At 40.0% G+C, this 25,311-nt stretch overlaps 1 protein-coding gene across 2 annotated transcripts; it reads left to right on the forward strand.

The window, feature by feature from the left end:
• Positions 1-272: 272 nt before the first annotated feature.
• On the forward strand, positions 273-16,057 carry ythdf3 (YTH N(6)-methyladenosine RNA binding protein 3). 2 transcript variants are annotated; one of them, XM_036558169.1, is made up of 5 exons: positions 279-693; positions 1,214-1,238; positions 2,448-2,527; positions 2,810-4,465; positions 14,197-16,057. In XM_036558169.1, the coding sequence occupies exons 1-5, from the start codon at positions 670-672 to the stop codon at positions 14,218-14,220; spliced, it is 1,809 nt and encodes a 602-aa protein (XP_036414062.1). In that variant the 5' UTR covers positions 279-669; the 3' UTR covers positions 14,221-16,057. The 2 variants fall into 2 exon arrangements, with proteins under 2 accessions (XP_036414061.1, XP_036414062.1); XM_036558168.1 differs by lacking the exon at positions 14,197-16,057 and having other exon boundaries at positions 273-693; positions 2,810-8,281.
• The last annotated feature ends 9,254 nt before the right edge of the window (positions 16,058-25,311 follow it).

A 25,311-nucleotide genomic window follows, 5' to 3' on the forward strand; every position in this document is an offset into this window, starting at 1 on the left:
TTTCACACCAAACCACTCTGAATGACTTTGTTTACATCTCAATCATGTATTTATGTAGAATTATTTGAAAAAATCGGAGTTCCCCTTTAAAGTCTTTTACTTTAAAAAGTGAGGACAATTCGTTTTTCCGTGATGTGGGCCCTTTAAGCTACCTGGCTAACTGAGTAATCCTTCATGGAGTACCCCTGATTTAGCTCAGAATGGACTGACCACTAGCTGAAGATTCAGCTGCAGGAGAATAAAAACACGAAACTGTCCAGAGGCAGGTGGGCTACATGACCGGAGGAGGGAAAACTCTGCCATTATACGTCGTGACTTTTCCTCGTCATCGGCGGAAGGTCAGCGAACACAACCGGAAAGCAAGACTACTAACCCGATCCGCCATTGTGGAGCAAAAGTGGGGGGAAAAACGGAAGGGTTGCTGTTTTACTCCCCATCGGACGACACGCTGAGTGAATGTTTCGGAGCGACTCGAGTCCCATTCTCCAGTCCAGCAAGTCGACATCCGTGGCCTCCGTCGTCTAAAGCGTGAGAGAGCCGGTGGAGTTGGCCGAGGCGCAGCGGGGAGAGAGCGAGAGCCAAGCGAGGAAACAGCGCACAGGTAGCGGGCAGCAGTGGCAGCAGAGACCGTGGACACTCAGCACAGCAAGCAGCTCGGGCTCCTGGAGGATGTCTGCCACAACTGTCGACCAGGTAAGTTACATGACCGACTGGAGTGGATTTATTAGTATTCTCCCGACGTATTTTCCCTCGCTGTGTTTAGTGAGGTAGCCAGCTAACCTGGTCATGTCGGTTTTAAGCGTAGTTATGTTGGAGCGAACGAGCTGGGTTAGCTAAGTAACGTTAGCCTTAGCTGATGGCTGTTGCTAGGCCGAATCATTTGCCATGTACCCCCCTCTCTCCCTCCCTTTCCCTCCACATACAGTCAAGTCGGTGTAGACAGTTCATCCACATTGCACAACACTTTGTTTCTCAGGCAGCTATGGACCTTTTTTATGACCAGGTGAAGTATTTATGATTAGCTTTATTTATTTAGCACTGAAACATCGTTAGCTCTGCCTGCTGCTGGGCAGATTGGGCCTCTGCCTTCAGAGCATGAACACATTTGTCGGTCAGCGATGCTGGTAAATGCATCTTAATATAGTCTCAGTTTCATTTTTTGTCTTTTCTCCCTTCTTGTCGTCGCTCACATGCACTGCCAACGCGATAACAGAGACCTAAAGGACAAGGAAATAAAGGTACGTCACCTGTTGGAGTTACGATTTGACTTTTTACAGTCGTGCTGGATGCTATGCAGTGATGTTTAAAGGGCCCATATCATAGACAGCACGAATTACCCCTTCTGTTGTTTTTTCACGTAAAAGGTTGTAATGTTGTTTGTAAATATTACAGAAGTTTCAAAATGTTAAATTCACTCCCTTTTCCACATATAGAAATTGCAAAAATATCCTGTTTTTTGTAATGTTAACATTTTACATATGTTGAGCCAACTGCAGTTGAGTGTCACCTATTCATATTGAAGTTATAAGCAGTGTTTCAGCACAGATTGCTGTCTGAATGATGCACAGTACAGTGCAGCCAGTAAGAAGAGGTTGTTTACACATCAGTTTTAAAAGCACAGTAGGAAAAATAGCTTCTTAAATTATGAAGAATAAAGAAAGGTCATGTAAAAATTAATTTTGATTGTTTAAAGTTCATAAAACCACGTGTGTCTAACGTGGACCCTAAAATACAGGGAAAATGTAGGATTTGGGCCCTTTTTAGCATGTTTTTTGTGTCTGGTAGTATTTTAAGTCATTCTAAGATGTACTTATATTCTAAGTGTGGACCAAGATATAATATTGGATCTCAGTTATGTTGTGTGGATTGTACAGATACATGCATTTACAAGACACCCATCATGTTATACATTTTGGCAATTAAGACAAAAGTCTGATTGCCCCTGTACTGATTTAACAACTGATGGTGGAAAACTTGAGTCTCTCTTTCTATGATGCACCACATCTTATTTATTATCTTACTGTTTATTCTGTACTTGCATCAAATTATGACAAGAAACAGTGCTGTACATATGTTTGTATTGAGATGTGTGGGGCAGCCAACTTGGTGCCACACAAAAAGAGGTGGAAATAACTGTTAATTAGGGCTGGGCAATATGACAATGTTTGTCGTTATTGTGATAAATTACTTGACAATATGTTACAATATGATTTTCTGAGTATGTTGTGTATAATGTAAGCACTTAAAAAACAATTAGCAGATTTTCCCCCAAAAAAGTATAAATAGTCCTGTTTAGTTGGATTTAATGTAGCAGACAGTATGTGGAATGTTGAACAATAATAATTGTATTAATAGTATTTTTTTTTACATGTGATGTAAAATTATGTTTTTGCCATATCGCCCACCTCTACTGTTAATGCTGGGTTTTTTTTGCTTGTTTTCTGTAGTGCAAAACGGTTCAATGCATCAGAAGGATGCTGTAAATGATGATGACTTTGAGAATTACTTGAGCAGCCAGACAAATCAGGTGAGCGGAGTCATGAACTTCACATTATGTGTCTAAACAATGTTATGATGCAGTTAATCTTCAGAAAAGTCCTTGGCTGTGTAGTGAGTAAGATACTGGATGATTGTTTGTCCAGTCAAAAACACTACATTCATAGATATCTTCATTCTATGTTAAATCTAATTCAAAAGGTGTTAGTTACCTTAATACCTGTCTGCAATATATGTTCATTGTTTTTCCTTAGACCTCTTATTGAGACAATTATTTATAGTCATCCTTTATTTTAAATTATTTCCCATACAGAGTAATAGCTACCCACCAATGTCTGACCCCTACATGCCCAGCTACTATGCCCCATCTATCGGATTCCCTTACTCTCTGGGTGAAGCTGCTTGGTCTACCGCAGGAGACCCTCCTATGCCCTACTTGACCACCTATGGACAGATGAGCAATGGTGAGCACCATTTCATCCCGGATGGAGTATTCAGCCAGCCTGGAGCTCTAGGCAACACACCTCCCTTTCTCAGCCAACATGGATTTAACTTCTTTCCTGGCAATGCAGACTTTTCCACCTGGGGCACCAGTGGCTCACAGGGACAGTCTACGCAGAGCTCAGCGTACAGCAGCAGCTACGGCTATGCCCCCAGCTCTCTGGGCAGGGCCATCGCGGACGGACAAGCAGGGTTTGGCAGTGACACGCAGCTTAGTAAAGTTCCGGGTCTCAGCAGTATCGATCAGGGCATGGCTGGACTCAAGCTTGGGTCCGACATGGCGGCCGTCACTAAAACTGTGGGTTCTCCTCTTGGAGGAACCGCAGGTATGAGCAGTATGGCAGCCAACAGCATGCCGCCTGTAAGCTCTTCTGCTCCTAAGCCCACATCATGGGCAGCTATAGCTAAAAAACCTGCTAAACCACAGCCCAAGCTAAAGCCTAAAACCAATACTGGCATGGGAAGTGGTGCTGTGATTCCTCCTCCTCCTATAAAGCATAACATGAACATTGGTACTTGGGATGATAAAGGCTCCATCACGAAGCAAACCCTTGCTCAACAGATGCTGCCACCTCAGCCCCTGGTGCAGCAACAGCTCCTGGCCCAGCCCCAGCCCTTATTGCAAAGCCCACTGCCTCCACAGCCTCAGCACCAGCAGATCCAGCTGCAGTCCCCCCAGCCCCCTCAGCAGCTCCCCCCAGGCCCCCCTCACCCTCTCCAACACCATCCCTCTCAGCCTGGTCCCCCTCAGCCCCCACACCCACTCCCTCAGCAGAACGCACCACCTCAAAACCGTTGGGTGGCCCCGAGGAACCGGGTCGCGACCTTCAACCAGAACAGTGGGGCCGAAACCTTCGGCCTGGGTACCGGGGTGCCCTTGAGCACCTCACCCTCCTCCAGTGAGGTCCACCCCGTGCTGGAGAAACTTAAAGCCCTCAACAACTACAACCCCAAAGACTTTGACTGGAACTTGAAGAACGGACGGGTATTCATAATCAAGAGCTACTCGGAGGACGACATCCACCGGTCCATCAAGTACTCCATCTGGTGCAGCACCGAGCATGGCAACAAGCGCCTGGACGCCGCCTACCGCTCGCTGGGGGCCAAGGGCCCGCTCTACCTGCTGTTCAGCGTCAACGGCAGTGGCCACTTCTGTGGTGTGGCCGAGATGAAGTCCACAGTGGACTACAATGCCTACGCAGGCGTCTGGTCTCAGGACAAGTGGAAGGGCAAGTTCGAAGTGAAATGGATCTTTGTCAAGGACGTGCCCAACAACCAGCTGCGGCACATCCGCTTAGAAAACAATGATAACAAGCCCGTCACCAACTCCAGGGACACTCAGGAGGTGCCCCTAGAGAAGGCAAAGCAAGTGCTTAAAATTATTGCTACTTTCAAGCATACCACCTCAATCTTTGACGATTTTGCACATTACGAAAAGCGGCAGGAGGAGGAGGAAGCCATGCGAAGGGTAAGCATGGCTCTCCAGCACACTCCATAATAGCTGAAAGCAATCTCTGTCCATCTATAGATCTCACCGATCCTATCGCTCGAACAGTATTGGATTAGAACATCGTCAGCATGTCCATTCATTTCAAAGGGAGGGCTTTTAATAGTGCTTGAATTTGCAAGCCAAATGAGTGTTGCTCTGTTATTTGTGCTTCAAAGGTGGGCATTGGAAAGCATCATTATTTCCCAAAAATGAAATTAGGCCTATATTAGGAAGACAGTGAATGTAGAAATTGTAACGAATCTAAAATCTTTATTGTATTCAATTGTCTGGAAGCTAAGACTTGTTACTTGGGCCCTTGCGATTCATGGAACTTTTCACCGATGGGTTCAGAGAAAGACATAATGAATTTAATGGTAATTGAAGGGGGGTTGTAACCTCATAGCTTAATACCAAAGAACTGGCACTAACTGGTGACGACATACACCAAGCGGTTCAAACAGCAAGCAGATGTCCCATTAATAGATGTTACACTGACATCATTTCCTGCCCACGCAACACAAATTATTAATGACCGTGCCCATTACCTCAACATCAGCTGCTTTTCATCTCCATCTGTGTTGCATGACAGCAGAAGTGCTTTATAATATATTTGACTGCAATACATGTGGATGTGATACTGGGTTGAGTTAGACATAATAGAGACCTACTAGCTAGAAGATAAATACACAAATTAGGGATGCACAGTGATATCAGAACTATATTGATATTGGTGGATAATTGTTTTTAAAGTAAATATTCCTTCTTGCAGCACCTCAAACTCATTTGTGGTGTAAGCCACACTCACTTTCCGTTTATAATTTGAAAGAAAATATAAAATGTATGGCTCACAAATCAGTATCAAAACGAGTGTCTGTATTAATCAAGACAAAACCCATCAAATTCAGTCATAAAGTGAATAGTACCCATTCTGAAATCTGATTGGCTGAGCCAGGTTTGAAGTCATTGTAAAATAACTGATGTACATGCGCTTATGAGCACACTCAACCGAATCCTGTATTAAGGCACGAAGACCAAGACCACGATTGAGGCCATTCAGAATATAGATTCGATCCGACTGAACGAGGTGGGTAGCCCTGTAAATAATCCATTAAATAGAAGAATAATAACCATGTAAACGCCGTATCTGATTACATTCCCAGTCTGAAAGTTTAAGTATGTTCTGTGCATGTGCGTCATAGCGAAAGTTAATAACGTTAGTGGGAGCAGAAACTGGTCTGCAGTGGAAACGAAGTTTATGCTTTGAGCTTTAGAAGACGGCGGTGGGACGAGCGTCCAGCTTATGTTTCTCAGAACACAACGTCTTCCTCTCAGCCTTCTTTAATAAGGATATGTGAAGTACGTTTTCCTGAGTCTGACATCATTTTAAAGTAATTAAAAAAAACACGAGCACTGCTCACTGCTGCTCCTCTCACGCTGACAGGATGCTCGTTGTCATGGTAACGTGTATGGTACACTAAGTGGCACTAATTTTGGATCTGATTACTTGTAGTGTGCATGTAAACAGAGATTTTCCATCAGATTGTTGAGTTGAGCAAGCATTTAAACACCCCAGTCTTAACATATAATCACAATGAATTCAGTCGGATCGGCAAAAATAAACATAGCCAGTGTTCCTTGTTTGCACAGAATGAAGTGCTGGTAGGTGGGGCCAGGCATCAGCATGTATATGACTTAAATGAACCAAAACCATACTAAACTTACCCTGCGCACTTACTCTTGGAGAACATGGACAACATAGTTGTTTTATCTCGTGTGGATGTTTACTTAGATATGGTACATTGTTGTAGTTGTGCTGTCACCCTCTCAGAAAGTGGTTCCAAACACCACTGTTTTTAGCTGTGTGCTTCATTTTCTAGTAGGCCTATCCAGCCGAACAAGTTGCCTATTGTGCCATTGTACGTAGACTCTAACAGCTTTTAACTTAAATGATAAACTTGCCTATTCAAATGGGAACTGTTGTTTTTTTCGCTAATGAAATGCAATAGAATAAAGTTTGTTTTTTAACCAGTAATGTTGGTAGAAAAGTTATTTGTCCATTAACGGTTAATTGATTAGTCATTTACATTCCTAAGCCAGCCTTAGTGACCATTACAAATGAATATTTCTCCCCTTTTTTAAAAGTGTCTTTTGGCATCAGCATGGACAGATACATATGTGAAAAATATACACATCTCTATCGACAGAAGTCCAGTATCGTCCCTTGTACAAGTAGTTCAGATGGTTCAAATGCAAGTGTCTGGGTGCAGTGGGAGTATTAGTTGTAGATGTGGTAATTCTTAGGCAGTAGTAAAGGTTACACAAGCATTTACTGTATATGGCAGGTCAGCACTTTGGGGAATTGGGTTTTGCAGAGAGCCTGATTTCCAGTACATTTGATTAATAATCTCTCCTGGATTGCATGGACAGTAATGAATTAAAGTACACCCATTCCAAAGGCCAGTGGATTTTTTTTTTGTCTCTTCTCTCCAGGCTCACCTTTTTGGGGGGTTGTCTTGTTCCCCTGTTTGATTCCTAGAAAAAGATTTATGGAGTGTAATTCTAAAACATAGGCTAAGCCAGGGCAGAATCATATTTCACCTCAGAGAGAAATATCTCTGACGGGTTCTGAATGATTTAAAAAGTATTTAGTATTGGTAGCATGGTGTTCATCCAAGATAAACATGTTTGTTGGCTTGTCTCGCTCGTTTTCCACCATGACTTTGCGAAGAGATTTGCCGTGACGGTACATGCTGCACACACTGACGTTACAAATTGCTTGGTACACACTGGGCCGACTGGATGTAAATGTTTGGGTGCTTGGCACAGGTAATGTTAGGCTGTCTTTTTGATAGGCTGTGATTTGGATATACACAAACCTTTAACTTTATCAGATAAGCCGAAGCATCTCCAACAACAGTTTTTGTAGGCAGTTACATCATTACGTAAAGCATTTTTATAGCTAAAAGTGTGCATAATGGAAAAGCTGCTGACCGTCAGTGGTGTTTTTTTTTGGGGTTTTTTTTTGCGTATTTTCATTTTATTGCTTGCAATTTGTGATGAAAGTGGATGGAAACTAATTTCATGGAATCATGATGTTTTGTTTTTTGAGGTTTGATAACTTAGATTTATGATTTTTTTTTTTTTTATTCAACGTTTCACACACTGCACTGCAGCGAATCCATGTAACCAGGACTGATTATACTATCTTAATGAAACATACTGTTAGTCAGTCAGTGTTCTTTAAGTACTGTCAATATCCACGATATGCTCAAAGAACATTTTGCGAGCATGTGACGTGATTTATCATGATGAATATTAGGACAGGACAGTATAACATTTATTGTTATCATGATAAGTTACTGTATGTCACAATATGCTTCTCTGAGTATATGGTATCTATTGTACGTACTTAAAGAACAATAACAACTGCATATTTAATTAGAAAGAAGCGTAGTTAGTCCTGTTTACTTGGATTTATTGAAGCACACAGTATGTGATGTTGAAGTAATTGTATTCATAGTATTTTTTGAATCTGACACTGCTTGTTCTTTTTTGTTTGTTCCACCTTACAATATGTCAAAAAAATATTGAGACAGGTTTTGTATCGTGACATTATATTTTCCATATCACCCACCTGTAATGAATATTGTCACTGGCGGCCACTTATCACAGTTGGTTGGGTGGAGATGATGGCAAGAATATCACAGTGCTTCACGACACTTTCACGATACACAATATCAGTCACAGTATTTATTGTTTCTGAGGTTTGATAAATTGGAATGGATTAAAAAAAAAGAACAGCCACATTAAAAAAACAAACAAACAAAAACTTTCAAAAACTATGAATACATTGGGCCCCATCACCAACCATTCTTAAGAAGAAATTTCTTCTTAAAACCCACTTAGACAAAGATTCTGACATACAGGTAAGAACAGAATCTACACACTCAAGAGCACAAAGGTGCGAACAATTCTGCGGTTTGAAAACACGTCATGAACCTGATGTAGACTTCTTTGAGGACCTTTCTCAAGAACAAATTCAAGAAAAATCTTAGGAAGATACTGGTGAATGAGGCTGATTGAGTTGTATACATAGTTTTACATAATCTACTGCACTGAATCCAATTATACAGAGCTAATTATTATTACTATTAGGGATATTTTTACTTTGTATGTTGCATCTAGTTAGCAGTGTCCAAAGCTGGTTGATATACAAAGCAGTGTTCATAAGAAGGGTATGTTTACTATGGTTTTGGGCTGTTTACTTCATATACACAGAAATCCTGGATAAAAGTCAGATTATGAAGTTTTGTAAATCGATTCAGAATCTTTCAAAAGAGAATAGCGTTGCACCCAGAATCAATTGTTTGTGTACTATAAACCAAATGGTATGTACAGCTGTTTAACTACTGTCTATATATTTTTGCCCAGTTTTGTCCTGTTGTGGTTTTGTAGACCTGTAGTAATGATGGCAGTGGTGGTTCAGCCGTTGAGCTAGGCTAGGTTAACTAGAGGCAGACATGAATTTCCTGAAACAGCTCACATTCCTCACATTCCTGTTCCGAGGCAAAGCAGAGGTAGGCTCTGCTATGTCTTTGAACGTGAGGGTTTTGCATCGATTGACTGGCCGTGCTTATAAAGCTGCTCCCTTTTTTGAGGGCATTGAAAAGGACGGGGTTATTCTTGGAGAAGCTGTTGGTAAAAAACTCTTCTACAAAACCTCTGAACTTTTTTGGACGAGATGAAGTTCAAGAATTAGTTTGCTTAGTAGTCACCTGTTATTAGCACACGTTTTATTGGGTAATACGTTGTAGTGAACTGTCCAAGCTGAAGTAGAGGTTTGAGATTTAAGCCTGATCTCCCTGCTCTCTGCTGACCTCGCGTTTTCCCTGTAGTGTATTGACCACACTGCCAAGCTGATTAATTTGTACTATGTTACTCGCTCCTGAATATTTCAGTAAGGTGTAACAGGGGAGGCCTGAATGGTAGCTGTTGGGGGTGGTGGGTAAGGGGTGGTTGACTGATCTTATTCTCAAACTGTATTAGTCACCTACAGCTTAAACTCATCAGCCTTTCTCACATTGACCAGGTCAGTTGTCTGATGCTCTGCTCACAAATGTTTCTTCATTGTTGTAGTTTTACAGAACGTCAGCAAAAATCCTTTTCAACTTGAAAAGAAATTGTTGTGCACAGCTCTGGTTTTGTCAGAACATTAATTTGATTTATTTCATGGAATTGATTTTATATTCCTTAGAAATGTGGTAATGTGTTAGTTTTTGTCTAATAGAAGTAATTAGAGATGAACGTCATTCATGGTTGGCGCAACCATCTAAGCGTTGTCCGTATAATCAGAATATTGCGGGGCGGATGGCCCCCCCTCAGCGCAATGCTAGCCAGTGCAGGCATCCGTTAGCTGACCTAACAGAACCCGGTTCCTCCGAGCGTGTTTAGCTGATGATGTTGCGTTAGCAGCAGTTTGAAAAGATGCAGTGGTGCTTCACACGGAGCCTGTGCTAGCTTTCGCCCTTTTAGTGCTGGTAGTATCATATGATTGGGGGAGTCCTAACTAGTGGGTGGAATTGGAAATGACAAAATTGGGGGGGAAAAAATTCACTGGCTGGTTTGACTAAAGCCTGAAAGATATATTAAAAAAAATGACCAACATTGATTTTTTTGAAGGGCTTAGAAATTCTGATAACTGATAATATCGGCTGATATGTGGTCAGAAATTAAACATACTCCAGTATTTTTAAACAGTGCTTTACTGACTGATGTACTGGCGGTCTTCAGTTGTCAGGTTTCTTAAACTCAAACAGCCGAAGGTTGTAAAGGTCCTGCTGATTTCTATTAATTAGCTCTTATTTTGTTTTTTCATCAGTTTTTTTTGGCGCTATGCTAGCTTTTTGCCAAATGTCTGATTTGGATGATGTTTTTTGTTCAAATTTACACTAAAACAGTAAAATTACATTCAGATATAACAGTCTGTATAATTCAGTCTGCATTTCTGAAATAGAAGTGAGCAGGTGGTAACTGTGTTAGCAGTCTCTACTTCAGAGATGTGCTTACAGACACTGTACTGAACCGCTGCCTTATCGGTGGGACTTCTCCAAACACAGATAAATTCATGGGACCTCATATCGGCTGTTATAATCAGTCATTTCTTAGTTTTAGTTAATGTTGCAGGTTATACCTTTAGCTACCTACTTGTAATATGTCTGAAATTACGTGTTTTGTACCACAACTTCTCATTAGGTTGAACTGGATATTTGCTGACATTCTCTAAAGCTTCTCCAACCCAATTATTGCTATTAAAGAACGCACTTGTGGGCAGAGCATGGATGTATAAACTGTTGGACATCGTTACATGTAGCTTGTTGGAGACTCATAAATGGTCATAGGTTAAAGGGATGTGAAAAGCTTTGGAAGATTCGGTGCTGAAGAGTGTGGTAATATTTTCAGGTGAGCCTGAGGAGTGAAACTGACTGATATATTTTGTTGGAGAACTAAATTCCTGCCGTAAGGGATGTTCCTACGACTGTTCGGTTGGGATAGTGAAGATAATTAATGGCATGGTGACATCAGTCTCTCTTAGGGTCTTTCACTCCCTACATCCTCTCTGAAGGAACAATTTTCTTTTAAGTTATAATTCTGCTCTACATTCCTAGGTTGTCTTGCTGTGGATGGTGAAAGTATCAGTATGCCTTATTCTCAATAGACACCATAAGAACCGTTGACATGGAAAACAAAAATTCTTTAAAAAGGTCCTCTGTTTTTACCTGAAAAGCTAGTAGCTATAGATGTATATTATATATCATAATGAATTACATTGCATGTTGTTTATTATCAGTTCTTCAACAGCACTGGCTATGCTAACTGAGTTTTTCATTAAAAAGTTGTTTACAGGTGGCTTGTTAAAGGGGAATTCCACAGATTTTCAAAATGTCTGCACAACTTAATTGTTAAAATGTTAACTAATGATTCAAAGTGGTTTGATTTGATTTGACATGCTCCATTCTAGAGAAACCTGCCAACTCAGAAATGTTCACAGTGGCGGTGATAGGAACCAGACCTCCAAAGAGTGTAATGCCTCCAAACAATGACCTCACAGAAAGTTACTGCATGAAATGGTTGTGAATATGCTACCTGAAATGTTTTACAATAGTTTGGATAAAATTTTGGCCTAAAACACATTTTTTTTAATTCATTAATAGCAGTGAGATTCATGCAGGTGTAAGGCCAAATGGTCCCTAAAGAAAACACATTTTTCTCCTGTGTCCTGCTATTTTACTGTCATCACCTTTTACATATAAAAAAGTAAAATATGTGACAGTTCGCTTGTAGACATAATGACCCCTAGTTCCTGTCATCACCACTGTAAAGAAATCTGAGCTGATAGTTTTTGAATAAACCATTTCACATCAAACCATTCAGTTGGCTTAGTTTACATCCCAGTGATAGAATGCTGAAGATTATGAGAGATTATGCAGAATTTTGAAATATTGGTGGAATTTTCCCTTTAGTTCTGCAAAAATGAATGCTGTGCAGCACAGAGTGTGAAAATTGAAAAAAACAATCATTGTTCTTATAGCTTTAGGTAGCATTTTATAAATATGGCACTGTAGGTGGGCGATATAGCAAAAATGTAATATCACAGTGCTTTAAGAAGTTTTCATGATGTGCAATATGTCATGAAATATGTTTTGGAGAAGACAAAGAAGTGCCACGTCAAAAACTATGAGTACAATGATTTATGTTCACCATTTCACATCCTGTGCTGCACTAAATCCAGTTACAGGACTAATTATGCTCTTTTTGTAATTTAACATGTAGTTGGGAAGTGTTTTTAGGTACTGACGATATCAGAAAAGCATATGTGACATAACTTATAACAAGAAATATTGTCTTATTGCCCAGGTCTTCTGGACCGCTGCTTAATACTACAGTAAAATCACTTCATGTTTAGTATTTAGTGACTCATGTTTAGTTTTTTTGGCCTACTTTTAAAATGACTAGTTAAATGTTCACTTTTGATTGAATTTGATTGCCCTATCTGATGCCCCACCTACATGATTTGACTAACACTTGCAGTAAAATCATATCATTTTTATATGTGCTTAATGCCGTACACATTAAACTGATAGCTTTTATTTGTTGGAGTACTTATCGTTTCATTAGGAGACAACCATATTGTAGTGCAGGCATGTTAAATTGGGGACTTTCTGGGCCAAAGTACTGTGGATATACTGTGGTTTACCCTCATCTAACGCTCTGAATGCAGTTCATAAAGGCCTTGCTAATTAGCTGATAAGCTGAATCAGGTGTGTTTAATCAGACATTGTGCAGAAGTCTGCAGTGTTTTGGCCCATTAGGACTGGAGCCTGAAACGTGTTGTAGTGTCTTGAATACCATTGTGTTTTGTATAGGCTGTTGAGTTTATTTTGCTCTAATGTGCTTGTACAGCAGCCTGCTCTTTCTTTTTTAATGCCTTTTTAGACGTTGGTTTTAAACTGGATGTGGCGTGTGGCACTGGTACTGGTAAAGCTGGACATTCGGGATACTTTCATTTTTAACCAGTCACGGCTTGTGAGGAAAAAACGTGACGGGGATCTGTTTTGTACATGGTTTTGGTGCCATGTTCCTCATGTTAAATGGCAGAAAACACTTATTTAGACTCATCCAGCAAATAACCAATTTTTTGGCCATTTTTTTTATTCTTTTAAATGAACATACTAAACGTACAAAACTGCACTTTTATTATTGATAAAATCTGCTGTTTGTAAGACCAAACTGTGCTAACAAAAAAAACAGTTTACATCAAATACACTTGCAGATATTACAGTATATAGGCTACAGAATATACCACAAAATTCATTGTCCTTGATATGTGATACTGGCTGCTCATCCAAGGCAATGAATTCCATTATTTTTCAGTTTAGGTATACATTTCAAAAACTGTGGCTACAGATGGTATTAGCATCCTAGTGGGGACTTTTCTGCTTCTGCTGTTTTGCTGTGTTCTGCGTATCGAGCGGAATGTCGTATTTTCAAGTCGTCTTAAATCTGTAATAGAGAAGTGCCTCGGCGCTGTATCCTCCCCTGATGCTCATGAACATGTATGAACAGAGAATATAAATCACTTGTCTAACGTCCTTCATAGAAACCGCAAAGTATTTTCGATTTTTCCCCACCAAAAGTGCTGCTTTTGACTTTTCTTGGCTGAAATATTTGTCGCCAAAATTTCGGTGCATCCCTAGTTTAGACAAATGCAGCTAGTTCAAACCCAGGAGGAAAAACTGGGATTAGATTTCCATCATTCTTCATTTCCACTTCAAAAATAGTTCCACACAACAGATGTTTAAACAGCTTTATTCTCTTCTGAACGTGCCTCCCTATTGCAGGTTCTGGAGAATGTCAGTTTATGGCACTTCTATGACAAATAGAGCGCGAAAAATTGACTCAAAGGATCGGAGGTAGATTTGACTTAAAATAGCTGATAAACAGTCCACTAAAATATGCCTGGATTGGAGGGATCCACTGGACTGGATCAGTCCATCCCTAAACATGGTGTTAGATTTTGTCTGTATCACACATTCCTATATTGAATGAACATGTTAAGTCCATGTAGACCTGCTCAATGTTCCTCTGGTGTGTTTTACTGTCTGTTAGATCATCTCATGCTCTTCTCTCTCCTTTTCTGTGCTTTTTTGCAGGAGCGAACTAAAAATAAACAGTAACCTTACAGAGGTCTCCCTGCTAGAACTTCAACACTAATAATGTAGAACCTTGAATATTGCCTAACCACAGAGGAAGAAGGGGGTTCTGATCTATTTTCTGCTGAAGACCATGTATGAACACTTAACACAACCATGGACTATTTGTGTCAATTTTTGATGCATCTGCCCTTACTCTCGAGTCTCTCACGAAAAAAAAGAAGAAAATAATTATTGAAAATTGCTCACTTAAAACTGTATCTTTAAGCACTTTCAGTCCTTCTAAAAGCTTCTACCAATTACCCTTAATAACTCTCACCGGACTTCTGTTTGGTATTAACTGACTAACCAGTGTAGTTGGTTTGGAGGAGTATTTCACCAGACTTATTTTGTAGGTTGATCATTTCTTTTTGTTTTTTTGTTGTTTGTCTGTTTTTTGGTTCTTTAATTTGGGTTTTTGTAACTTTCCTCACAATTTCAGCGCTCTGCACTCGAGCGCCCTCAGAGGAGACAAAAAAAAGAGCATATGTATAATGACAAACGACAAATCTTTACTTGAATCTGTGAAGCTGTGTGAATCCAGTTAGAGAGCAGGACTGAGGGCAAGGCGTTCATTTCTGCCTGACAGAAGTTGGAATCATGTCCGTTGTTGTAGACTGAATCCCCTCCAAACCCCCCCCCTTTGTATCAGCATCAGTTCGTGTACCAAAAGATAATAATTATTATGCAGCTTGGTGGACGACACCAGTTAATGCACATTTTTTTGTTTTCGTTTGTTTGGTTTTTTTTTTTTCTTGTACTTGTCATTCAAAAGTGCATTTGTTTAAGGAGAAGCTCGCTCTGTGACGCCACACCCTCACAGCTGCCCTCTCCTCTAAAGTCTATGTACCTCACTCTGAAGCAGGCCTCGTGCTCGCCAGCACCTCTGTGATGCTTTCGGGACTAAACTCCACTCACCCACACGACCGCAGCCCCCATCCTGGGGGGTTTTGTCCCGAAGGCGGAGCAGTCTTCTCCTTTAGTGACTCACTAGCTAAATAAACATTATCCATGTTTAGCGATACCATGGTTTGAGTTTTTACTTTCCATTTAAAAGAAATAATGGGCTCTTGGTCACATTTAGGGGCTCCAGAACATTGACACATTACACATTGTCCAAATTTTTGTCGTGTTGCATGAGAGATTTTTTTTCCGTTTTGGCATTTGAAACGATATATATATATTGAGCATTATTCTGAGGACATGCAAAAAGAAAAATATATAAAGTAATCTATTTAGGTCTTGATTATAAATGATTGAATGATTAAATGCATTGCTGTGGACAGTATAGGACAGTCAAATGGCCCCTCTGCCGGCGGCCTATGGCCCAGGCTGCCGGTGTCTGAGACCCGATCCCTCCATTAAGGCCTGATCCTCGACAACATCTGTGAGTAATATAGCGCACTTCTCGTCTGTGGTATTTCCTGTTTGTTCATTAGCTGCCTTTTCCATAGGTCCAGTACAGGCTTCTCTCTCTTTCTCTTCCTGTCTCTCTCTATGTCTCTCTCTCTTTGCTGTATGTTGTGCTGTGAGGATGTGTCTAAGCCTCTGCTGAATGCTGGAAGGGCAGCACCTCACTTTTCCACGGCCGGATTGGCGTTCCGGATGGAGTCGAAGGATTATAAACCCCCTGCAAAAAAGAAAAAAAAAACAAAAAAAACACCTCTCACCCCCCTCCCCCCGTGTGGTTTGATTTGTGGCCATGTTTGTATGGGTTACTGTAAAATCGATGCTTCGTAATGATGCTAAATGCTAATTGCATTATGATGTGATTAATTAATCTGATTTTAAAAAATAAATATAGATTTATGGAAACAGAAAATTGTCTGATTGAAGTACACGCATTGCTTACATGGCAACACACATTTATTTTAGCTGATATCAAAGACAATTAAGATTGGGGTCTCTGGCATCTAACCCTACTCCTTTGAGGGGCCGCATAAAATATTTTGCTATTAAAATAAAATTATTGCTGACTTGCACCATCATAGATTGACCGCTGCAGCACTGAAAGTGTTTTGTTACTGTACAGTCATTATAATTGCTTGCTATATCCCACCCCACTGAATTTATCATTGAATCGAGCAATACCTGCTTCTACCACTTGATGGCGCCAATGTAAATGTTTATTGATAGGAGCTGACGTAATAAAAGACTAATGCACTAGAGGGCGCCATTGTCCAATACAAGCTTATTTCCCTAACAATTGCAGGGCCAAAAATGGGTCCATAGAAAAGCGCACATGTATTTGTGTAATAATAGTTTTATATTTTTGGATGAAAACTTTATAGTTTTGCTTTCTAACTGGTTAATGCTTTTCAATACAGACCATAGTTTCCCGTAGAACACCATTAGATCTCATTAGGGAACCATCACATGCATTTGGAATCAGCCATTGGTCACTTGCTAAACCATGAGGATCCTTTACATGACGGTACCAACCCATCACAAAAGCCAAAACACTACAAAACCATGAGGAACCAATGGAAACACTTAATGGTCTCTGGTTTTCAGCAGGGGGTTTCTCTAACAATGAACCAGTTCACACCAAACTGAATTATGCAGAAATTACATAAATCTAGTGTTTGGTAGGGCTAAACTACTGATTATTTAGACAATCGATTTTTTACAGGCAACACAATAGAAGTGGGTTTGAATGGAAACTATTAACAAACCATGCAGAGACTTTCCAAGATTCTAAACTTTATAGATAAAAGAAGGAAGGAAGACTCTGTTTCTTTATTTTTTTCCAAATCGAGAACAGAGTTTAATCGAGTAAGTGTGATAACTTTAGTCTGTGGATAATAAAAATGTGGGCCTTTTCTTTCACACAATCAGCATCGCAGTACGAAGCTGAGGTTGACTTAATATTCAAATCTGTTCCACCTTAAATGAAAAACACCAGATGTAACAGCTGCACCATGTAAGGTGGAACTGAAAATTGACCAAAAATCTGGGTCTTTTGTCACTTCTGCTCGTCCAAGATGATTTGAGCAGTCACCACGGGTCACCATGTCTACAACACAAATATAGCCATTTTATTTACTATCCAAAACCACCAGTGAACCGTCATGTGTCTTCTGAGTTTGTGATGCTGATGATAGTGAAATAGTCAAAAATCTAAAAAAGGAGGTTTTCTTTGGGAAATATTTTGCCTTATAACGCCCTGCATGTGCTGGTCCGCCTTAAATGGATTAAAATAATGGATACAAATACATTTTAAGCCAAAACTTTATCACAAAAGCTCATCAAGACATCAGGCAGTATAAACTATGTTTCTGTGATGGAACTTTAAGAGTCATTAAACTGTTCAGACGTCTGGTTCCTATCACCACCACTGTGAAGAATTCTGACTCTAAGTTTCTCTAGAACAAAGTATTACACACCGAACCACTCTGAATGTGCTTATTTCCATCTCAACTCTTTAATTATGTAGAATTTTTGAAAAATCATTGGAGTTCCCCTTTAATGCTGCCAACAGTGTCCTGCCCAACTGGAAGTTTCTCTGCTGCTCTGCTCAGAGTCGTAGGCCCTAATTGCACGAAGAGAGCTCTGAACTGAGTTTTAACTCTGTCCTCCTCTACATGTTCGTTTGTACGCCCATCTGCTTCCGCATTCACTGCCTACACGTTTCTTTTTTTCTCCTCGTTTTTTCGGTTGAGTTTGAACAACACTGTCCGCGCTATTAATAGGCTTCACAGCACTGCCTCCAAATTACCGGTTTCACTCATAAGCACGAAGAGGACAAAGCCAGAATATGCAAATGGAGATTTAATTTCAGCTTTCTTTGCGTCTTCTTGTTTTTCCTGCCTAGTTGTTGAAAGGGTGGATAAGCTGTTAGCATTAGCTCAGAAGTGGACACATATTTGACATAATGCTAATTGTTGTGTCCTGAATCTCACCCAGTGCTACTGTAAACCTGTTGAATCTCTCATAAATATGAGACAGTTGATGCTGCAGAATAGTGCTCGGGGATTAAAGGGGAATTCCACCATATTTTTAACATTTTTCTTCAAAGTCACTCAGAGTGGTTTGATGATAAATGCTCTGTTCCAGGGAAACTTACTGAGTCAGAATTGTTCACAGAGGTGGTGACAGGAGCCAGATATCTGAAGACTGTAAGGAGATTCCTGCACAGTTCGGTGACTTTCCTACTCAAGACCACCTGATACAACTCATCAGCTCATCACCCGCTTTAATTGCTGTTCTAGAGCTGGGAAAATCACCAAACTGCGCTGGACTCCCTCCCTCAGTTCCCCATCCCTGCTTTAAGGCCTCACAGAAGCCATTACATGAAATGGATATGAATACATTGTCCATTTTTTTCTGATCCTTTGGCCTAAAACATTTTAAACCCCATTAATGGCAGAGAGATACATGCTGGGGGACAAAATAGATTCAGCACTATTTTACCATCATCAACATTACATATAAAGTCTCAGTAGTCACGTGTAGGTTCAGATTAGATTAGATCCTTTATTGTCCTCCAAAGAGGAAATTTGTTTTCACAGTCTGTGCCATTCACACATTGTGTTGGGACACAGGCACAAGTGCAGGCAGCCTCACCTGTAAACCACCAACATAAGGCCTATGTATCGTTTTCTTTAAAAGCAGCCATCGTGGAATGTCTATTTCAGCAGGGTATCTTGTTAAGGGCTGAGCTGGCTAACCTTTTTGGTCACTGTTCGTTTAGGATAGCAAATAAAATGGGTAGATTTGTACTCATTGGGACCCCTGGTTCCTATCACCACCACTGTAAAGAAATTCAAGTTAATAGGTTTTCTCTGCAATGCACCATTTTTGCATAAACACTCTGAATGACTGTTTTCATATCAGCAAATTAATTATTCAGACAGTGGAATTCAGTCAGTGGAATTTCCTTTAAGGCCCAATCCCATTTCTTATTTTTAGCCCTACCCATTGTTTTCAAGTGTCACCTTGCCCCTTAAAACTGAGTTACAACAAGCAGTGGTTGAAATCTTCCCCTACGAAAAAAGGACACTAGTACTAGTACACTAATACTTCATTAACAGGCTACTAGTGGTGCTCTGTAGGTGACTCTGCCAGTCTGCAGCGATAGCAGAGGAGGGTAAAGCTCAGCAACCTCACTGCGGGGCTTTAGTTACACTGAGGGAATCATATGCCTTCAAAGAAGGGGGATGCGATAATTATTTATTATCGCCCACCCCTAATTCTTCGGCGTTATGAAGCTGAATTCAGCTATTCATTAAGCTTCTCGTTCTAACTTCCCTGTTCCACCTCATCTTGCTGGTTTTTCTTTTTTTCTCATAACACTGTTTGGAGTGTGTCTCTGAATAACCTCTGTTTGGAGGGCCATGTAGCCCTAACACGTCCCACTACCCCTCCATCTCAACAACAATTGGGCAACCACACTCCTAGTTGTGAACACACAAAATGGAGGGCTATGGTCTAAGTGGTAGGGGAGAGGGGTGATATGGGATTGGGCCTAAGTGTTAGCAGGCCTAGTATTGAAGCAATGTTAGAGATGGTCACTGTCCTTTGATTCTGCTTTTGTCGAGTTAAAGGAGAATTCCACTGATTTGTCAGATTTTCTGCATAACGAAAAAGGTTGCGATGTAAACAAAGTCATTTAGAGTGGTTGGAAGTGAAATGGTTCATTTCGTCAAACTCAAGCACTAAAAGTGCCACATCTCAAATCTCAACAAATAGTTGGGCCTGGTAACATGCCATTGTTTATTCAAAATAAGTAAAACCAACAACAAAATAAAAGCGCTTGTAATAGACGTTGACACATTACATGAAAACACTTGAAATAAGTCCCCAGGTGCTCAGCCTTTCAAACCTACTTATTTGCTTGAACTAGACAACTGCCATCTTTTCTCTGCTGCAAGTTAATTCATTCTTGGGATCAGTTTCTGAGCTGAGCTCAGTGTTTATATGTTTATATTGGCTGAACTGCAGCTGAAATGCAGCTAGTGTGTTTGGTGATATGAGCAGTGTGGTAGAATTGAGGTGTAACCGCTATCCCGTAGGTTGTTGTTTGGTAGAAGAGTGGTGGGAGTGCACATTATGTTGCAGTGTATGCTGGGGATTGTAGTGCAGGGCGTTGTGAAATGGGCTAATTTTAATTGAAAATTCAAATAATTTCACAGGCCGGATGGGATTGTGGCGCGGGCCTCATTAGGCTCACAGGCCTTGAGTTTGACACATGGGCTGTAGAGGAACTTATTGATTCATATTCTATTACAGTGGTGATGATAGGAACCAGTGGTTATGATGCTTATAACACAAATGTAGCCATTTTATTCACCATCCAGAGTGACCAGTGAATCTATGCATGTCTTCTGACATTTTTATGTGTAATGTTGATAATGGTGAATGGAAAATAAGTTTTCTTTGGGGACTGTTTTGCCGATCAACAATCTGCATGTACCTCTCTGCAATGAAATATCCTTTACCTCAGTATTTTAAAGATGCATTTTAGGTCAAATTCTTCTCTTAGAACAGTTGTAAAACAATGACTCCAGCATTAGTCAGCATGTTCGGAACTACTTCATCTAATAACTTTTGTGAGCGGTAGCATTAAGCATTCAAGACTGTCTGGTTCCTATCACCACCACTATGAACGATTGTGACTAATGACATTGTTTACATCTTAACCATTTAATTGTGCAGACAAATCAATGGAAATTCCTCCTTTAAAATATCAAGAGAGATGTTTGGAGTGATGCAGTAGATGAACCACCTTTGGTCCCCTTATAAAAACCTTTCAGTTGAGTACTTTCAGTTCTTTAAAGAACCATCCATGGAACGGTTCTTTAGGGAACCAAAAGTGGTTCTTCTGTGCCGTTTCTTTTGGCACCTTTATTTGTAAGTGTGTAGAGACAGATTAGGCCAAATATGTGGTAGAAAACTGCAGCTTTGTAAGAAAGGCAGCTGTATTCAGAGTGAAAAGTACACGTAGACAACAAACTTGCTGAGACCGTTTGTAGGAAAAAGCATGCCCACCCAGGTGAGTCATTTCCACTGACCCCAGTTCTGTGGTTCAGTCAGTGAGTCATCAGAGATATGGGACATTGGCCCATTGGGAACTGTGTAAAATAGGTACACAATTTCAGTGGCTCACAGCATGAACAAAAACACTCAAAATACCCATTTCACAGTTTAGCTAAGCAACCTGGAGAGAGCTTAGAAACATAACTGTGCTACACTGGGCCGAGACCTGTCACAACCATCTGCGGATTTATTTATTCATGAATTGACCACTAGAGAAAACAAAATCTTCTCCAGTAAAATTGCTTGTGTACAGTGTTGGGAGGAACTTGGAGTTCAGTGATGATCAATAGGGATTCTACATGTTTGGTAACAATCTGGTTTGTAGACAGACAGCATTTTTACAGACTCTTAAAAGGTAAGGGTTCCTTCCAGAAGTGAAGTTCTGAGAAAGGATCTGCAAGCCCTCTGTAAATTTCTGGGTTTCTGCAGAAAAGGCTCCTAAAATGAGGCCTTCTAAGTCCTAATAATGAATACGCACACAACAATTTATAGTTATTTATTGAACAACTAGTTTAAACAGTAAAGTCACTGATGGTTAGCCACAGCATTTCACTGGCCTTGAGGTGCCACTCTAAAACATGGAATTTCTTCTGTTTGAGCCATTCTGTTGTTAATTTTCAGTGTTTTGGAACATTGTTATGTTGCATGACCCAACCTCTTTGAGTTTAAATTCCAGATACCTTGACGATCTGCTGCTGAATACTCTGATAACTTGGAATTCACTGATTCTTCAATAGTCGAAAGCCATCGAAACTGAAGAAGTGTAGAAAACCACGCCAAATACTCCCTCCACCATGCTTCACAGCTAGAATGAGTTTATGCTATATGGTATACAGCATTTTTGAGTCTACAGACCATCTGGCCTAATTACATCTAATGGTGTAGATCATCAAACTTGAGGTGGGCAGAAATGTTGCTTTGGAGAGCAGTGCTTTAGGTTCTGTTACTTTTTTTCTAGGTCATTATTGTAGACTTTCACATGCTTTTTCATCAGTGTAACATTGTTGTTCAGTAATATACATCACAAAATTATGTGTATCCTGTTTGTTCCATAAGACTATTACTATAATGATAATTTTAAATTTGTTTATTATGAAATCTTATATCAAAATAATATCAAATATTAATGTTATTATTAGATCAGCTCATGTTTGAAGGGCTGGAAGTTCATAAAGACATGCAGATTCCACATGGGTCATAAACTGTGATTAATAAATAAAATGTACAAAGACTTTTTTTTACTTCGTATGTTTACCAAACATGTCCATCATGATAACTAGTAATAATTAGAAATACATGAGACAGAAAAGAGGGAATGTGTATTTGTATTTGTTTGGTATGGAACACAGAGATATCAATGCTATTACAAATAAAGTCTACTTTAAAAACATTTTGATTTAATCATCAGTGAGTTTGTATGTGAAGTGGATTTGGAGTTGTTGTTTTTGCTGCAAGGCCTTCAAAATAACCTGAGGGCAAAATAGGGTGGGAGTAGGGGGGCATCATCATCATCATCATTTTATGTGAAAAAACAGTCTAAATGTTTAAATCTTTCATTTTTAAAATTTGGCTCAGCAGATGAGTGCTGGTGACCAAAGGGGTTGTGAGTTCAAATCCCAGGACTGGCAGAATGGATGAAGGTTTATGGGGGTGGGCTTGCACTAAAAATAAAGGTTCCTAAATGGTTCTTGGCCAGGACAGTCTGGGAAAACCACTTCATTGATATAGAACATTTACAGTATGTGGAGGTTCTTTAACTTCTTTTCACAGTAGCCATGAAATGCAATTTGCTGCTGTTTTGGAGGAGGTCCGACAATTTTTTTTCTTCTATAACATTGATAGAATATATATTTATATGATGGAGATGTTTATGATTTACAAATACAGAACTACATTTTCATCTTTGGTGGGTTGAACAAGCAAGTCAATGGTAATAAAAGCATTTTTATTGTGTTTAAATGTTACAGTTCTGCACAAAAAGCTGACCCATTCATTATGTGTGTCCTATGTACAGTCATATGCAAACATTTGGGCACCCCAGTCAAATTACAGTATTTGGCCAAAAGTATGTGACCATCATGTCTATATGAGTTTGTTGGACATCCCATTCCAAAACCATGAACATTAATATGGAGCTGGTACCCCCTTTGTTGCTATAACAGCCTCCACACTTCTAGAAATGCTTTCCCAAATTTTCTAGGGTGTCTGTGGGCATTTGTGCCCATTCAATCAAAAGAGCATTTGTGAGGTCAGGCACTCGTTGCACGAGAAGGCCTGGCTCCCATTCGACATTCCAGATCATCCCAAAGATGATCAGTGGGGCTGAGATCAGGGCCCTGTGCAGGCCTCTGGAGTTCCTCCCCACCAAATTTATCAAACCATGTCTTTAACAGGAAAGGTCCTTCCTCAGACTGTTGCTACAAAGTTGGAAGCGTAGAATTTTTCCATCTGTGCTGTAGGTAACAGTGACTCCTGTACTGTAACATTCACAGCTTTCTCAAGGCATCCCAAATCCAGACTGCCAGATAGTGATGCATGATTCATCACTCCCAGGAACACATTACCATTGCTACAGTGGACGTCCACTGCTTTACACCACTCCAGCCGACACTTGGCATTGCATGTAGCGATCTTATGCTTGTGTGCAGCTGCTCAGCCATAGAAAACCCACTTCATTAAAGTCCCAACACAAAGTTCTTGTGCTGATGTTGTTTCCAGTGTAGTGAATGATGCAACAGAGGATAAGCAATTCTTACATACTTCATCACTGAGCAGCCCCACTCTATGAGCTGAGCCGTCGTTGCTCCTAGATGCTTCCATTTCACAATAATAGCACTTCCAGTTGTCTGGGGCAGATCTAGTGGGAGGAGATGTTTCACAAACTGACTTGTGGCAAAGGTGGCATCCCATGACAGTGCCATGTATAAAGTCACACTTCAGTGCGACCCATTCTACTGCCAGTGTTTGTCTATGGAGGTTGCATTGCTATTTGCTTGATTTTATACACTTGTTGGCAATAAGTGTGGCAGAAACACTTGAACCCAATAGGTAGGAAGGCTGTCCACATATGTTTGGCCATGTTTTGTTGATTTTGTAAGTGACAATAAGTTAACACACCCTCTACAGAGAACACACTTTGTCACATTTAAATGTATGTTACTGTTCATTTGCTGATTTAACATACAGGAAAGAATAGAACATAAAATATGGCCTGTGCAAAAATTATGGTACATTTTAGATTTTATGTTTTATTTTTTTCATTGCATTAAACTCACCAAATAAATAGAAATTGTGCAATAGTAGTTGCAGAAAAATGCCTTATTTAAGTTTGCTCCCTGCAGAGGATGTGCTAATGTATTTTCACTTAGAAAATCAGCAAAACATGTAATTTGACCCTGGAGTGTTCAAGCATCTACTAACGTAGATGTAGTGTGTTATAAACGTGAAAATGAGACAAACGAGACACATTTCAATATTGTGATGCAAGTGGCCTGTAAAATTTTTCTATTCTATGCAAAAAAAAATACAAGATTTTCTTATGATGCTGATGATTTTTTTTTCGAGGTGAATTAGTTTGCATTGATACATCCATTAACAGCTTCTAATGAAGGAAAAAAACAAAACATGTAGGCTACAGCTTGTGTTATTCACTAAATGAGAAAATGTCTGAAGCAATGTTTAATTATTGCTAAGTGAAGTAAACACAGTTCTTTCAGTAAGAGGCTTTGGGATTTATAATTTCTGCTTTCCCTCCAGCATTAAAACGTCTCCAGAACAGAAAACTCATTAATGGAGTTGAAACTCAGGAGAGATGCTGAGGCACTTTCAGAACTAGGTTTAAATGTGCAATATCTAACAATTGATAATCAAAGTTCATAATTTAATAACAGCAAACTCTCGAAATAACAGATTTGTTGAATGATCTCGCCGCGCTCTTATCAGTGACGTTTCAGTGATTAACCAGCAAACCCCAAAAGCTAAACGAAAGATGGCACATGCCTGATAAGATAAGGACAAAAACGAAGATTAGATTAACGT

This window comes from Colossoma macropomum, unplaced genomic scaffold (genome assembly GCF_904425465.1).
Source record: "Colossoma macropomum unplaced genomic scaffold, Colossoma_macropomum, whole genome shotgun sequence".
Lineage (NCBI taxonomy): Eukaryota > Metazoa > Chordata > Actinopteri > Characiformes > Serrasalmidae > Colossoma > Colossoma macropomum.